Below are 17,575 nucleotides of genomic sequence, written 5' to 3' on the forward strand. Positions count from 1 at the left end.
GAAATACTAGCATGTATCTTTTACTAAATGATGCTTAAAAGAAATAGTACCTAAAATGTCACAGTAATTTAGCAAAACTTTGTTTTCCCTACTTGCATTTTGTTCTAAAAATGTTATTTTGAAAGCAAAGAATCAATCTTGCTTCCAAGCTTCTGCAAACATCTGCATCAAGTCAGAGCATTCTGTGAGCATTATACATAGCTTCGTATTGTTAAACTTTTCAACTGCGTGTACACTTGTTTTTACTGCAACCACTGTCAGTGGTGTGGTACCACATTACAATGTTTATTTAGAATGTGCACCCTAAAAATAAAGGCTTTGCATTAATGAGCCATAAATACAAGTTCAAACAACATTAGCATAGGGACACAAATATTACCTCAGTTGCAGATCGTTCACTTCCCTGTAAACTGGCAGCCAAAGGGTTTGTGCTACACAGAGATGGGCCACCTTGTCCCAGGTCAAAATAAACATGAAAACCTGTTGTCCTTGATCAATTGACTATAAGAATTCCACACCGCTACAGCGAATGTAACTGTGGGAAGAACCACTGAACCCAGTCTTGCCAATAACCTAACCATACTGGATCTTGTCCCAAAGACTTTATTCTTAAACTTCATTCTTCCCATTTAATTTCTCTCTGCATTCACAGAGACAATGACATCCGATTTATTATTTCTTAATCGAGTAAGGATGTAAGTATAATTATGGATTCGTGTGAAAAGACTTATCAACAATGACCACGTACTGGGCATTTCTTGAGCCAAGAACCGCCACATTTTAAAGCAGTTATGTCAGGCAACTGAAATGTTTTGATGAAGGTATTTCACACAAACTGTTCTGTTGTGCAGAAATAGTTTTGCAGAGAAGATAAGATCTCACTGAGACAACCAACTGAGAGAAAACTAGCCACGACCAATAATATTACATGGGCACAAAGACATCTCATCACCTATGATGAAGAAAATTGTCACCAATTCCTGCAAATCAAGTAATATTTTCCAAGATTTTTCATCATAAAGTTGGTGACTCTGTTAAGGCGATGTGTTCTTTTTCAGCTACAGTAGCTGCAGTTGTGAATGTGGGTAAAAACATGTTTTCAGTGCGCTGGTTATGGTCCTTCCCAAAAAAGGAACAAGTGACGCAAAAGATGATCTTTCTGGTTTAACACACTGCAAATACGTACCCGCTACCTCAAGCGGGCAACTAATAACACCATACATGCACGGTGATCTCCACACAATATGCGACAAGCCTCAAGACACTTCGGTTGTGAGTGAAACCAGGCATGCACGTTGCTAGCGATGATGGGGCACCAGCATTTGCGTAAATCAATTCTGATGCAGCAGGTTGCCTCAGCCAAACCTCGGCACAGAGCAGCACATCAATGACCACATGCAAGCAAGCAAAGGCAGCTGCAGCTTGAGGGAAAGTCAGTCTTAAACCGGCCCTGGGGGTCTCCCAAAACTCCCATATGTAGTAACAATAGGGCATGGCTGGCAGGTGGTGCGATCGTGAGGGAGATTGTAAATTGACATGAAGTGCACCTTCATGGCAGGGACCCAACTAGGATGTAGCCCAAAGTACAGCATTCACGCGGAGTGGTGACTGGTGGTCTACGATGGGTGGGTCTCAAAGCTACTTCATTGGGGAAATTCTTTGAGGTGGTGAGAAATGATAATAGTTGAATATCAGGAAGCGATGCAGCTAGCAAAGTGACCACAATAAAGTAAGGACTTTTATCTTTGTGCCAACAATCTCCTCCCCCCCCCCACCCCTGGACAAGATCACACAAGTTGCACCTCAAAAACACCTGGACGACAGAGAGTTTACGCCCCAGAACACCAGCGAATAGCCCCAGAGGTGAGCTGGCTGCTCTAGACTTTGCCAGAACAGCCCGAGAAGAGAGACACAATGTGCAAGGGATGCTCTCATGAAGAAATTGTTTTAAAAAATCACAGCAAGACTTCTTTCATTTATGGTGGCATAAAGGGGCACCTACGGGAGATACCGACAGGGCAACTCAGAGTGAAGACCATTCTAAATTAAGATACACAATGGTGGCTAACTAAGGAAGATACTCTTCACTTCCAACTCAAAGATGAGGTAGAACTTCAAGATGAATTTAGAGGAACACTGAACAAATAAATGCACCTAAACTGGAAATTAAAGCTATGATCCACTTAATAGCCAAAAAGATCTATGCGACAAACAACAGAATTAGTGCCAACAAGGAAGCCACTGTGGCAATAGGAAGGTCCATGGTAGAGGATACCTCTACAGCTCTAGCAGCTTTCTCTGAAGAAATGAGGACACTCAGGAACAAATGTGTCTGCCTTGAAGACTGCTCTAGGCAAAATAACACAAGGATTAGGGGTGATAGACAGTTGTGGGGCAGGATATTAGGCCTTGCTCTCCCACATATTTTTTTACAAGATTCGCTCTCCAATTCCAATTGTATAAGCCGATAAGTAGAAGTTATGCATTCTGAAGTGGGGACATGCCTAAAAGACATACTGGTAAAACCAGTGTCATTCTCTAAAGAGGACAAGATAGTTCTGAAAGGGAGACTAATGGACACCACAGAATAGAAATGCCCAATGCAGCTCTTCCCAGATCACTATGGGCACTTAGATTAAGAGGAGGGAACTCGGAGACAGAACGAGTGAGTTGAGGAATAAACAGATAAGGTACAGATGAACATTTTCTTTTGCCTCGCCATTCTGTCTCAGTTCAAAACAGCACCCCATCAGGATGCCTGAATAGAGAAAACAATTATTGGACATTGGAGGGGCTGGTAGTCCTAGAGACCCAGCTGAGAACACAGTCACCAGAAGCTATAATATAAACAAAAGGGGAAAAGCATGTAGAAGAAAGACAAAAACATGACTACAGCTCTTACGCAAACACAGGTGAACTAACAGCTCTATGTATGATCCTTCTCTGCTCTCATCAGAAGAGAAAGAAAAAAAGGTTTGATATCATGTTAAAGAAAAGCCACAGTAGTTTTTGCAGTTTGACAATCAGTGGTATTAATTCAGATGGAGAGTAGGGAGGCTGACAATGATGACCCGAGTGAGGGCAGACCACCTCATTTGTTTCTATTTCCCACCCTCAGGATTTTGAGGCGGTTGGACGTCTGATATTTCTATTATAGTTTGAGTTAGTGATGAGGGGATAATACATGGAGGACCCCAGAGGCTATGTTTAACATATAGGACTCTTAATGTAGATTCATGACAGCTATGAGGCATGCTGGTGAAATGAGTTTGCACCATTTGGGCACAGTGAGACTGCCTTCCTATGAAAGGACAAGATCTGGTGTGCACTACATGGAGAAGCCCAAAAAATATAATATGCATGAAGGAAACCTATCTTCCAAAGAAGCCATAAGTTATAGCCAGCCCAGAGTAATGCCTAAACTCAGCAGAACATAAGTGGGGCAATGGTCGTCCTCAGATGAGATTCATCTTTCAAATCTATGTCATAAGGGGCTAGAAGGGCGATAGGCGAAAGTGGTGGAATCTTATGTCTCCAAAATTCCCAGCAAAAGCAACATTTGCTCAAATTAATTAAGTACATTCAGGATGTGATAGAGGGAGAACCTGTGAGTGGTGACCTATACGGTCCCAGAAGGAAACAGGATAAACTCACAATGAGAGAATGGCATGCAATATGAGCTGGGAATACACAAGGTACATTCTCAATGTCCTATCTGATGGTAATGTACTGAGAAGTGGGGCAAAAATCAGCATTTACTTTACTCAATTCTTTAATGCATAATATAAGGCAGGAGTGACTTAGCCTTGCTTTTGACTTTTTTTCAAGGGCCTGCAGCTCCTTACGTTGGAACCTAAGGAATGCAGGCACGCAACCAGGTGATACCAGTTGAAGGACAGAGTGTTACTACAGGGACTCCCAGCACAAAATACATCTATACTGGATTGCCTGTTGAACAGGTTCCGCAAGAGATTCTGCTTGAAATTGTCCATCGACAAGCAAGGTTGTACAGCACACTCTGTGAATCCAAGAGTCACTGACTCCATTTCAGAGGCAGATATTGTATTGATCATGTGATAGGATAACAGGCCTGTCTGCCTTCAAGTGCAAAAACATCATGTTGGAAATGGCCCTTTTTGCAAGGTTATTCCCAAACTTGTTGCCTTCTTCCTCCTATTTTTTGAGGTCTGTTTTTGCTAGTTTGTCTTTGCGCACTTTACCACTGCTAATCAGTGCTAAAGTGCAAGTGCTTCCTATAGAAATTGTACGGTTGATTGGTTTATCCATGATTGGCATATTTGATTTACTGGTAAGTCCCTAGTAAAGTGCACTAGAGGTGCCCAGAGCCTGTAAATCAAATGCTACTAGGGGGCCTGCAGCACTGGTTGTGCCACCCACATTAGTAGCCCTGTAAACATGGCTCAGACCTGCCACTGCAGTGTCTGTGTGTGCAGTTTTAAACTGCCAATTCGACTTGGCAAGCATACCCACTTGCCAGGCCTCAACCTTTCCTTTTACTACATGTAAGGCACTCCTAAGTTAGGCCCTAGGTAGTCCCATGGGCAGAGTGCAGTGTATGTTTAAGGTAGAACATATACTAGTGTGTTTTATATGTCCTAACAGTGAAATACTGCCAAATTCGGTTTTCACTGTGCAAGGCCTATCTCTCTCATAGGTTAACATGGGAGCTGCCTTTAAATATCCTTAAAGCGCAGATTCCCTTTGAGAGTAGATACAAATGTGGAGTTTAGGGTCTCTGAACTCACAATTTTAAAATACATCTATTAGTGAAGTTGGTTTTTAAATTGTCTGTTTGAAAATACCACTTTTAGAAAGTAGGCATTTTCTTGCTTATACCATTATGTGACTCTGCCTGTTTGTGGCTTGTCTGTCTGGGTCAGTTTGACAGTTGGGCTGTTTTGCACCTCTCTAGACAGCGACACAAAAGGAGGAGGGTGTAGCCTGCAGATCCTGATGAGCCATCTGAGCTAGAGAGGAGGGAGGAGTGGTCGTTCACACCTGAAAGGACTGTGCCTGCCCTCACACAATGCAGTCTCTGACCCCTCTGGTGTGCATCTGGGGCCTGGCCTAGACAAGGAAGGATCTTGCAAACACTTGAGACTTTGCTTTGAAGTTTGCCAACTTTAAAGGCAGAACTGGGTATATAAGAAGACCAAAAACCCCAGACTTTTGGAATCTTTCTGGAATCAAGAGGAATCTCTGCCCAGGAGAAGAGCTGAAGGAGGAGTACTGTCCCTTGGCTGTGTTGCTTTGCTGGACTGGCCTGCAGTTGCTGCTTCTGCCTGAAAAGAGTGCACAGGGTGAACTTTGCTGTGTGTCCTGCTTGACGAAATTCTCCAAGGGTTTAGAGTAGAGCTTGCCTCCTGTTGGAAGTCTCAGGGACACCAAAGACTTCAGTTTCCTCGTCCTGCAGCACTGGAAACTGTGTGTTTTGTTCTGTTCAAGAGGAGAACCCACTGCGACGCCGCCAACGACCCCGCTGGCCTGCACCATGACCTGCCGACGCCACACAGAGTCGCATTGCCCCGCTTCGCACCGCAACCCTGGTCTCCCCGACGCCGTTATCGGATGACTTTACCGAGCCGCTGCTCGCATCGCAACCTGTTGGCCCTGCACTCCGGCATCGCCTGCTCACACCGCAGCCTGGGCACCCCCGACGCTGACGCTCCTGCTGACACCGTTGCCTGCACCGTGGCCTGTGGACACCACTCGTGAGGGTCACGAAGCATGTCCCGTCCCGCACCGCTGGCTTGGGCCTACCGACGACAGCGCTTCAGCAACGACGCTGCCTGCACCGTGACCTGTGGACACCGCACGTCGCACCGCCCCGCTTCACACCGCAGCCCTGGTCTCACCGACGCCGCTAGATGTGTCACCGAGCCGCTGCCTGCACCGTGACCTGTGGGCACCGCACGTCTCATCATCCCGCTTCGCACGGCAGCCCCGAGGCCATCCACGCCGGCGCACCTGACTTCATCAGCCTGGAGTTTGATCTGCAACACGTGTGACCTCAAGGGCCCGACGACTCCTGCACCGACTCCGGAACCGATACTGGTCAGTGACACCGCTCTCCAGAGCTCACCGCAAGGATCACAACGCCTGCAAATCCAAGGTACTGTTTGCGGGTCTTCCAGACACCGTAGCTGGCCCGCAACGCTGAGGCTCGCCTGGAACTGTTGGTTTTGTTGATCACGATGCCGTGATAGCCCCCGGTGGAGCTATCGACTTCAAGGAACTCAAGTTTTGAATAAATCTTGCAGAATTCATATTTTTCTTACTGTATGTTGGATTTTTATCATATTTGGTCTTGTTTTATATAGATAAATATTGGCTATTTTTCTAAAACTGGTGTGGTGTCCTTTTGTAGTATTTTCACTTATTACTGTGTGTTATGTACAAATTGTCAACATCAGGACAGTGCGCGCTCTACGGTCGACATTAAATGCAAAAACCCAGTACTTATGCAAGGGTATATTTCATGCATTGTGTTTATTTGCAGTATGTTAACCTTTTGCATTGCAGAGCTTTTACCCTGAAAAGTCATTAATGCTGTTTGTAATTCGTTGTTCATTTGCAAGGCTTGTTTGCAGGATTACAGGGTGTGGTCCTTTATTCTAAGACTTTCTAGAAGCCTGCAGCATGGTTGGGGATGGCTCATGGGCGGGGCTTGGCTCTATATAAGGGAGCCAGCCCAGCTCCACGTGCTCACTATTCAGAGGTCCAGGTGCAGAGCAGCAGCATTTTCCAGAGCTCCTGTCCCAGAGGCCTATCCAGTCAATTCCAGGCTTGCCCTTGTTTATTTGGTGATCTTCAAGCAGGGCAGTAAGACGGAGGTCGGGTTAGGCCCCCGACTCCATTCTCCAGTGACACTCAAGTTTTGGGCCTAAATTTGAAATCGCGTGTGCGATTGTTTTCATGGCATTAACTTCTTAGCATTTAGAAAGGCAGTGTGCGCGATCATTTCATGACATTTGTATTGTGAATTTCGAATTGGCAACAGTGCGCGCGATTCATTCCTGGCATTTACTTCTTGGCATTCAGATCGGCAGTGCGCGCGATCATTTCATGCCATTTATATTGGGAATTCCGAATTGGCAACAGTGTGCGCAATTCAATCCTGGCATTTATTTCTTGGCATTCAGATTGGCAGTGTGCGCGACCATTTCATGACATTTGGTTCTTGATACTCGAATCGGCAATGGTGTGCACGATTCATTCCTGGCATTTAACTCTAAAATTATAGATCGGCAGTGCGCGCAATTGTTTCATTGCATTTGAATCTAGATGTTCGAATCGGCAACAGTGTGCGCGATTCAATCCTGGCATTTATTTCTTGGCATTCAGATTGGCAGTGTGCGCGACCATTTCATGACATTTGGTTCTTGATACTCGAATCGGCAATGGTGTGCGCGATTCATTCCTGGCGTTTAACTATTGAAATACAGATCGGCAGAGTGCGCAATCATTTCTAGACATTGAAATCTTGATGTGCAGTTTGATTAAGGTGCATAATATTTCCTGAACATTTGAGTCTTTGAACTCTTACTCAGAGAGTGACGTAGCAGTGTTATTCATGGTTCTAGTACAGTTCATTCATGCAGAGAAAAACCATGTGTTCTTTGATTCTTGGTACAATGCAGTAATTATTCTAAGAACTATTTGGAGAGCGTTTATTGTTCAAAATATAATATGTTAATTCTGGAATGTTCATATGAAAACCTTGCATAACCTTTCTTGATTTCCAGGTACCTAGATTCTTGAGGCCTAGTTATAGTGAAGCCTTAGGCCATTCATGTTTTCAGTATAAGTGTTTATTTGAAACAAAACTTATTGAAAGTCATTGTGATTAATCTTGCAATTGTGTTGTTTAAATCTCGCTTCCACAGGTCTCCTTCCCCGCTGTTCCCAAACCAAAACCCATTCCCCCACTTGGCCATTCTTTAACTCCGTGCTATATAATTAGTGGAGTTTGGAGCTGCCAAGAGGTGGACATGTTGGGAACATGCGCAAGCCACGAGGATCTGGTCTCCCTGACAAATGCTTTACACATTGCTTCTGAGATAAGCCTAACTGCTCGTGCCAAGCTACCAAGGGGGTGAGCAGGGGTTATCTGAGCGGGTATCTCCCTTATCCTGACTAGAGTGAGGGTCCCAACTTGGACAGGGTGCAAACCGACTGCAAACTAGAGACCCCATTTCTAACACATCATGTTTAGTATCTTTGAGTTAATCCCTCCTACACTACTGGGCCTCTGTAGGACAAATTCTGCATCACTGCTGGTGGACATTATGATAGATATTACTAGGTGGCGGATCCCATTACATTCCTCAGGTGGGCAGGATAACGACACCTCAGATCAACATACCGCCACATCTCTTATTTGCTTTCCAAGCACTCAATTTCCATTCCTAGAGTGGTTATGTACTAGCAGAGTCAGGACTGCATGGCTTTTGTCTTGAGGGGGCTGTCAATGTGTGACCAGAAAGATACAAGAACCTGTGGAGGGGAGGAGATCTCCCCATTATGCATTGGGGGAGGATGGAGCATGCACTACTGGGGAGGTCGCTTTGGGACTTTCTCTGGCTTCTAAAGGTATGCCAACCATCTGTAATGTATGCACCTGAGATTATACCACTCACTTAAGGATGAGATGAGATAGAGAATTAGGCAAATGGCCTTCCTATCTACAAATTCACTTCACCCCACAGTTTACTCCTACCCTGAGGTATGACACCTTTGCTAAGTGGAGAGAGGGGGAGTGCAGGAATCTGGGAGATGTCCCGTTTGGAAGGGAGGGGGGATATAAAGAAATCCGAGACCGGCAAACCGGAATACCACTTAGAAGAAACTGATAGATTACCATATCTCCAACTGCAACATTTTGTTGCTGCTCCCACCTAACAGGCACAAGTGTGTGAGTTATCCCCTTTCCACAAGCTTTTCACTTCCTGCACAACTAAGAGTTTAATTACAAACATATCCACAACACGGAAACATACACATTCCCTAACAAAAATGGTCATTTAGGTCTACATAGGGGTCAGCAATAAACATATCACAATTATTATTAGTAATAATTTGTTTAATAGTTATTAAAAAAAATAATGAAAAGGATACTTTAACATATAAATATATTTAAAAACTCAATAAAAATAATCATTTATATACAGTCAATGTGAAAAATGTTATGCATAATGTGCTACCATGCACATCTTTTCTTATTTAGTTAGACAATGGTCATAGGGCAAGGAAAGCTGGTTAGTTCTAATCCTAGCTAGCATCCCATAACAACCTGCACTGGTACAAAGTAGCAAAAGCCTATACGTTGTGCAAAATCTATGCAGGGGGAACTTCATTAACTACTTCTGTTACTAACATTTGCAAAATAGAGCAAAAAAGTGCAATCATGCAAAACTTCATACTAATTTAGACAATAGCCGTTAAGACTGTAATCGCTGGAGCCTACATAATGAGCATAATTACACTGAAAGTGCAGGGAATACAAATACTTAATGTATAAAAATGGCAAGAGCATATATAATATGCAAATTAATGCAAAACATGTAAAGCTGCTGATATTTAATCATAAGGGCATTTTACCAGCATACAAAGGGCCTGGCGGGATAGGAGGCAACAAAAATTCATGGTCCCTAGTAGCTCACCATAGTTTAAATACATTAAAAAAAAAATGTATCAGTATTTGATATATGAGGCTGACAAAAGCCTATACAATGTGCAAATGTATGCAAAACGTGCAAAAGCACCAGTGTTTCATAAGAAGAATGTTTATGGGGGTATTAGGTTGATGCCCAGCCTAGCAGGATAGGAAACAGCAAAGTTCATAGATCCTAGCAGCCGTTGAATATAAGCAAGTCATCAGGGGCCTTCTTCGTCACCCATCTCGATCACCGCCTGAGACTTGGGTCTACCCTAATAAGTGATTTAAAAGTTTCCAGGAACTGTACCAGCCTAATGTTCAGCATTATGCTCCTTAGAACTAATGACTATTAGGGCTGCAGGGCTCGAAAAATCTACTCGACCACTCGCTATGGCAAGTTTTATTTTAGGAGGTCGAGCTATTTTTAGATTCCACTCGACCCTTCTGGCGAGTGGACTAAGAACAGGTGTTCTGTTCAGTCAGAAATTGAATTAGCAATTAAGATGCCTTTAAATCTTATTCTTGTCACATTTGCTCTGTGTTCAGAGACAGAGGTCAAAAGTCAGTTTGTCTTGCAATGCAAATACTTTTCCTTGTGACTGCAGAGTTCCAGGATTTTGTAAGGTGAACGGTCTGACCTATATGAAGTGAAAGGCTTTTGGTATCAGGTTTTCCCTAACACACAACATTTATATAACTAAGTCAACTTTACTTCAAAATATATTTCAGTAGCTGTGAAAGACCATTTTTGTACTTCTGTGTGATGAAAAAAATATTTTAATTGGATAAAAAAAAAAGTCAGAACACTTTACGTGGTGATGTGCAAATGATAAATACTTTCTGAAACCCAATTTCCACAGATTATTCTAAATACACTATATAGTTTTATCAGTAAAGCTGCAAGTTAGTGGGAAGGTTTTTGGACATTTCTTGGAAATGTACTGTCTGTAAATGACAGTGTGCTACCACATCATGCTTTAGTAATAGATTTATTAAAAGTGAGTGTTTAAACAAACTGAGAAATACTCCTGCCCTGATGGCAGCTACTAGTAAACTAGGAGGCAAGTCATGAATGGATCATGTGTACCCTATATGTGGGCTAGATTTATTATACATGGAGCAAACGTTTAGTGTATTTAATCGAACAAAAGAGGATTTTTTTTTTTTTTTTTACAGCAGAAATGCTGCACTCACATACTTGAAGGTGCACTCATGTGAGAATGAAGAAAAAGGCGACTGTAAAATACAATATTTGCCTAGGATCACACAATTTGAGACCCGTTTACGGGACAAGTACATTACAGTTAGGTCGAGTAGATTATTCAAGCTACTCGACCTGCAGATCTAGTAACATTTTTATGATTTTTCGAGGCCTGGGCTGGTCTGCAGGCCCTAATACATAGAATTATTTTTTCAACAAGCATCTTCGTTGTAGGGCCAAAGCTGAACAGATACAGATGAAATGCTGCAATGTCTTGTCTGCCTGATGACATAAGCAACATTTCTGGTCTCCTCTATGGCCATCTTCCCTCCACTTTGGAAGAAAGTCCAAGGTTGGAATATCACCAAATCTTAAATTCAGCAATCTGTGTTTTATCTTTAAGGAAAAGGTGGTGTCCAAAAAGAGGCGACCCTTTGGGCTTCAGAAGATTTTAGTACCGACCACCCATGCAACTGCTTAGACACCTTATCTTTATAGTTTATCCAACTTTGCACTTTAATAAACTTATTTACTGCTTTCCTGAAAGCTTGACCAGATGTGTTAAGGTCCCACAGACAGCTCGAGCATCTCTATACGTTTTCCTAGAGATTTTTTTATATTCACTATTTCCTCTTTTGAGATTGATTTCTGTTCCCACTAGATTTGCCAGGGCACATTAGGCAGCTAGCCGCAGTTTATGGCAGCATTTTACAAATGCCACAGGCATAGCAAGTGTCTGCTTTATCAATGAGAATTCAAGCCTAACTTGGGTGGGCAATGCCAATCTGGGTAGCCGGAATACGTGTTTGTATGATCTTATGATTTACTTGAGGAGGCCAGTCTCTGCACTTATTATTTCTGAACCACATGAGAGGGTAGGTAATAGTTTAGCCTTCATTACTGATACCAGTGTTTTGAGGTTATGACCCCAAATAGATCTTGCTAGTGTTGCAAAGGCAAGATGAAGTGCCCGCGCTTTTCCCTTTATCACCTCACTTTGGGGTGCATACGTGCCTCTTGCATCCATCTTAACCCCCAAGCAAGCATATGTAGATGTTTCATCAATTGTACTTCCCCTAAGGTGCCACTTGTGCTGCTTTAAAATATGGCGATTAAGTATGATCACTTTTGCTTTCTTGCAATTTATTTCTAGCGCATTACTCTTTGCATATGGCCCTAAACAGTTCAATAATCTCTGTAGGCCTATTCTGGTGTTGCTAAGCAGCAACAAGTCATCTGCATTCAAGATATTAGTAAGTTGCTGGCCACAGAGTCTCGGGCACGAGTTACCTGACCATCCAGTTCTGTACAGAGGTCTGCAATGTATAAATTAAAGTGACGTGGTTCTAAAACAGCCTTGCTCAAGACTGGTTGATGTTTTCACTTGACAAGTGGATGCCATCCCTGAGCTTGAGCTTAACCCACATGTCGGAGTCTAGCAACCTGATGATTCTCAGAATGTTGGGCGGTATTCCCCATTGTTGTAGTTTTGCCCATAGCCTACCGTGCAGGACAGTCATAAGCTGACTTAAAGTCAACAAAACGCATGTAATGAGAGAGTAGGCACGTGGAAAAAGTACTTAAGATCTACATCTGAAAGCGCAATTAAGCGATAGTTGCTTGGTGAAGCTGCAGCATCTCCCTTGAAGATGGGATGGGTTATCGAACCTTTTCAACTTCTGGGGAGGACTCCTTCTGCCAAGATGCAAATAAAACATTGCTGCCAGGAATGCTGCCCATCTCAAAGATGAATGTTTAACGAGCGCTTGTGGTATCCCATTTGTGCCTGGAGCGCAATCAGACCATGATTTTTTTAATGAATATAGTTCTTTCTGCAGGTGTGTATGCTAGATATTCCTGAGCCTCCGTAGCCCAATTTCTCCTCTGGGACTGATCAAGAGTGATTGCATCATGAGTACTACCCTTAAAATGAGACTTCAGGTGTTCAACCCAGTCACCTTCACTTACGTTTGTATTGTGGGCAGCTCTTGCACCTTTTTCAATATTGTTAAGTTAAAAAAAAAAAACTTTGACGGTTAACTTAGAGGCATGCAGCAACTGGACCACAGCACTTTCTATTTATATTTTTTACAGGACCATATTTCCCTTTTTAGTAGTTTTCTCTCCTTATGCAGACTTTTAAATAGTTTCTCATCCTCAGGGGTTTGACATAGTTGCCTAAGAAGCCTACCAACAGTAGATCTTCTCAGGAGAACAGATTGTGGCATAACTGTGCTATCTTGGCGGCCAAGATGGGCTCCCTTACTCGCTCCACTGACAGGATGTTTATTAGTTCCTTTGCAAATACTTTCCATACAGGTATTAAATTTGTACTCCCTGCGTCCATACTCTCCAGGATAACGACCCCTTCCTCTGCCAGATCTTTGACAGAGCTTGAAGGTGCTCCACTTCAGGTGCTTCAGGGTTTTGGTGTCAATCTCACCTTGTAGAGCGGTTACGGCTGCCTGTTTGCGCATAATTGTTCGTACCATGATTATCTGTGGGTGATGATAACTCTCCTCATGGTGTAACACTATGAAATCATGTACTTGGTTGTATAATGAGACGTTTACCAACATATAATTTAAAAAAAAGACCAATTTACCCGATACTCTTGTCCATACTGGGGGGGTGTCGCCTGGCTTACCACCATTCAGAGCAAACCACCCAATTAACTTGCACTCGTTGATTAATTTCTCTCCAGTCTTATCCTTTCGGTTGTAATGTGTGCATATTTTGGGCTGGGAAATGCCCAACTATATCTGCAAGCTCCTCCTTTGCATGGTGATTGAGATTAAAATCTCCTGAAATTAGCCAGTACGTTGAATAATATGTATTTTTTAGATGAAGCAAGTGTGGGGCAAGCTTGTCTACTGTTGCAGTCTTCCTCTTGGAATTAATGTACAAATATACGAGGACAAGGGATTCATGTATATGCTTGGCCCACCCAACCATCCATTTGCAAGGCCAAGAAGCATGATTCATCTGTGTGGAGTTCTGAGATCTTAGCAGACAGGTAGGTATTGACGTAAATCGCCAGGACACCTTTTGCGCTTCCAAAAGGTGCTACTTTTCTCAGCCGGCTTGCTGAATTCTTCATATCCAATGAGTGGCATACTGACTTGGGCCCAGATCTACTGAATCATTATTATGTCAAATGCAGCTGGTACTGTGCGACAGCAGGATCTTCAATTTTTGCCTGTAGACCGCCTATGTTGTAGGAGCTGATAGTTAGACTATCCGTGTCTTGGTTAGCCAGCTGCGCTGCTAATCAATCTTTGCAGGTTTTCGCCTGAGATAGAACTGTAGGCAGCCAGCTCCAGTTGTCTTGAAGCTCGCACTTTGTTATGATTTTTTACTGCTCAGTTCTCCTTCTTCTCTAATTATTTTAACCGTAACATTAGATTGTGCAGGTGTACCTTTGGGGTGGCCCCTAAGGTAGTCTCCCCCCCATCTGCATCTCTTAGGACAGATAAGGTCAAGTCTGGGTTCTTGTTGGGATGCTGCTTTGCTAATAGCAGGTAAGGAAATCTGTCTACTCGGTAGGTTATTACTCCTGTGCCCCAGGTCTTCAGCAACTTTTTCCTTTCTAAGACCTGGGCAGGAAGATCTGAAGCTGCAAAGGTAACAAGGGTTGGATCTGAATGCTGTCTCCCTTTTGCTGGTAGAAACTTTATGACCAGAATATCATTTGATACTATATGGTCTAGACCTGGTAATGCCTTTATTAGTGTTAAAATACTTGTACGATTAAGTACATCCTGTGGGCCTCTGGATTTAAATTCAAGAACCCATATTAGTGGAGATCCCTGCTCGTTAGGGTCCAGACATTGATGATCATAATCACTTTTTCCCGAATGGCCCATGGGCGTTCCCTTTAGTTCGGTAGGACTAGTGCAGGTGCCAGGGTGATACCCTCCCGCCACTGGACTCGGTTGCTGTTCCTGCTTGCTCAGTCATAGTGCCTCTGCCTGCCTCAGGTGACAGATCAGCGGCTGACTGCAAGCGTGTTTCTATTAGGGATATTAGGACATATCACATAGTAATAAACTAGGGCAGTTATTCCAAAAGCCCTGAGAAATTACCAGAATAGGAAAACTCAATATAAAGTGATGTACAACTGATACAGTGCTTCCCATTAATTACAAACCCTGTACTGCAATACTGATGGAAAATGTGGGAAGCCCTGCCAGGAGATGAAATCTCTCCTCGGTGGGCATGTCCGAAGTTATGGTGTAAAACAATCTACAGAAATGTGCAGGGATATCCAAGCCAGATGGATGGACTCTCTTGCCTTTATATTCAACTCGGCAAGAGAGATTTTCTGGTTTAACGTCCATAAATCCAAAATATGCTTCATGCCCAGTCTACAATGTTGTTCATAGGTTTGCCTCTTATACGCAAATATGTTAAATAGACCATTTCATCAGTAAACAATGATATTTAATTAGAAACACTCTAGATTCTGGCCTTTGTTTCAGTTTCCTTCATTATCTAGGTGGGCCTGTATGCCCCAAGAAGCAGTCTGCAGTTGGGTAAAAAGCAGGACTGGTAGAAATTCCCCGCCAAGGGGAGAGGGCTTGTTGTCGTCAGCTATTCCTAAAATACACATACAGCCGATTACATTGTATCCAAAACAAACACTAGACTGGAGCATCACTCGTTATGGACAAAGGAGTAGATACTGTGCATGTTCTAGGAAATGGTCCGCTTTCAACAAGAAGAATATTTTTTAATAAAAAAAGTAAACTGTATAACCCTGCAAGATTCTACATTAAAACACTCCCTCTCCTCTGTATGATCAACCAAGTAAAACGCCACACACCAAGAATCTTGATTAAATGTCCCTCAGAAAAAAACACGTTTTGGGTTAACACTTTCAGAACCCAGTCAGCTCTGGGACTGTTTTCTGGAGAAAAATCAATAAACCTGGTTTTGGAACGGTTGCTGTTTGTTCAGTCCGCTCATTGGCGATGTGAGTCTCATCTCCTAGAAAAGAAGCCCGTACTGTGTGCTAACCAGGTGATGCCAATAACAAACTCACTTCTGGCTTAGGAACACCACCCAGAAAACAGATGCGGCCGCCCTCACCTGCTTTGCAGCAGTAGAAAGTCCCAGTGAGGTTGGTATCGATCACTGCATTCCATCCTTTGGAAGTGATCTCTTCAGCTGGGCTGGGGAACTGGCCGCCGCCATTGTTGACCAAGAAGTCAATCCGTCCATGCAGCGCCAGCGTGGACCTTACTAGGGTCTCCACCTTAAAACAGAACACGCAGATGTTAAAGAGTGAACGCGCCATGGCTTGTATGTGTAACATGTAATAACACAGGCAACAATTACTTCTTCAAAACTCTTAGTTTTCTTGACTCCTCTATGAGGGAACACTTCAAGCTTGAGAATAGAGTAGAATCTCGCCATGCAATCTGAAGTAATCAAAGAGGCCGGTAAGCGCAAGTCTTCTTTATTTTACAACGGTAAAATAACTCCAATCAACAGTCTCCAAGCGCCCCCAAATACCGCCGCTCCGTCCAACCGTCCTCACCGTCGTCCCTCTCCTCGGCGTTTCCCTCGCGCCGCCGTCCAAACGCCTAGCAACCCCTTCACCTTCGGGGTTCTAGTCGCGAGGCCGTGCGCGAGGGTACGCACGTAAATACAACACAATCATTATTACATGGAAAGAAATGCTACCTTATAATGGACGTAACGCTGCGATTATTCAGACTAAAACAGGATTCTGGCACCTCTTCCTCGTCTCCTTCTCACTAATTTAGGAACTTTCCCTGGAGACTGCCAAATAGGGATCAGAAAATAGGTTTCCCCATAGTCCACGGCAAAAAGGCTTCCTATTTCTGGAAGGTGGGGAGAAAGGGGGCCGGGAGTCCACCTATAAATGTGTGTTAGGAAGAAACTGGAGAATACACAAATTCCTCTTCCCCACACAACACAAAAAAGCCCAAATTAACCGCTGAATGAAGTACCTGTTTGGCAGCTTTGAGCTCCGCATCATGGGTGTAAAGTCCTGTGACTTTTTCCTCACAATAGAAACGAAACCTATAACTCAGCTCGAGCAATAGTACCCCTGCCCAGCTCGAAAACCTGGTTTAGGGCCCTTTGACATCCTAGGTAGCAAAAGAAACGAAGCCGACAGAGCGCTACTAGAGGGGGGATGTTAACAAGTGCCAACTAATTGTACTGGCAAGTCTCCTGGGCCTCTCAACCTCCAGATGCCCTCATCTCACAACTGGCTAATCATGGCAAAGATGTTTAACAAACTGGTGCACCCATGGGACTGAATCACTCAGGAAATCCACCCTGCAAAATGCGGGACTGTGAAATTGGGATCTGAATTCTTAGTCCAACCATGGCTTCAATTTACAACATTTTCTAAATCCTATGGGCTAGTGTACTGCCATTTGTTAAATTTTGTTTTGACCAATGACTTTGTGTTTCACCACTGCGCATATTAGTTGCTCAATGTTCACCAGTAGCACATGGTATGTTTTGTTCAGTTTAGCCGCCTATGGGCTTTGACATTGCATTAGTCATTACATTCTGTATTCTGCCTATTGGCTTTGACATGCTGTATCCAGTCTAGCCGCCTATTGGCTTTGACATTGCATGCCTATTGACTTTGACATGATGTATTCAGTTTAGCTGCCTATTGACTTTGACATGCTATTAGATATTCTGCCTAT

At 43.4% G+C, this 17,575-nt stretch overlaps 1 protein-coding gene across 1 annotated transcript in view; it reads right to left on the reverse strand.

Moving 5' to 3' along the window:
* LOC138286616 (peroxisomal trans-2-enoyl-CoA reductase-like) overlaps positions 1–17,575 on the reverse strand; it is a 168,671-nt gene that overhangs the window by 112,205 nt on the left and 38,891 nt on the right. Inside the window, exon 3 of the mRNA XM_069227046.1 lies at positions 15,972–16,137. Within this exon, the coding sequence (XP_069083147.1) occupies positions 15,972–16,137 (166 nt within the window). The remainder of the gene's footprint in view (positions 1–15,971; positions 16,138–17,575) is intronic.

The sequence above is a fragment of the Pleurodeles waltl genome, chromosome 3_2 (genome assembly GCF_031143425.1).
Source record: "Pleurodeles waltl isolate 20211129_DDA chromosome 3_2, aPleWal1.hap1.20221129, whole genome shotgun sequence".
NCBI classification, from domain to species: domain Eukaryota; kingdom Metazoa; phylum Chordata; class Amphibia; order Caudata; family Salamandridae; genus Pleurodeles; species Pleurodeles waltl.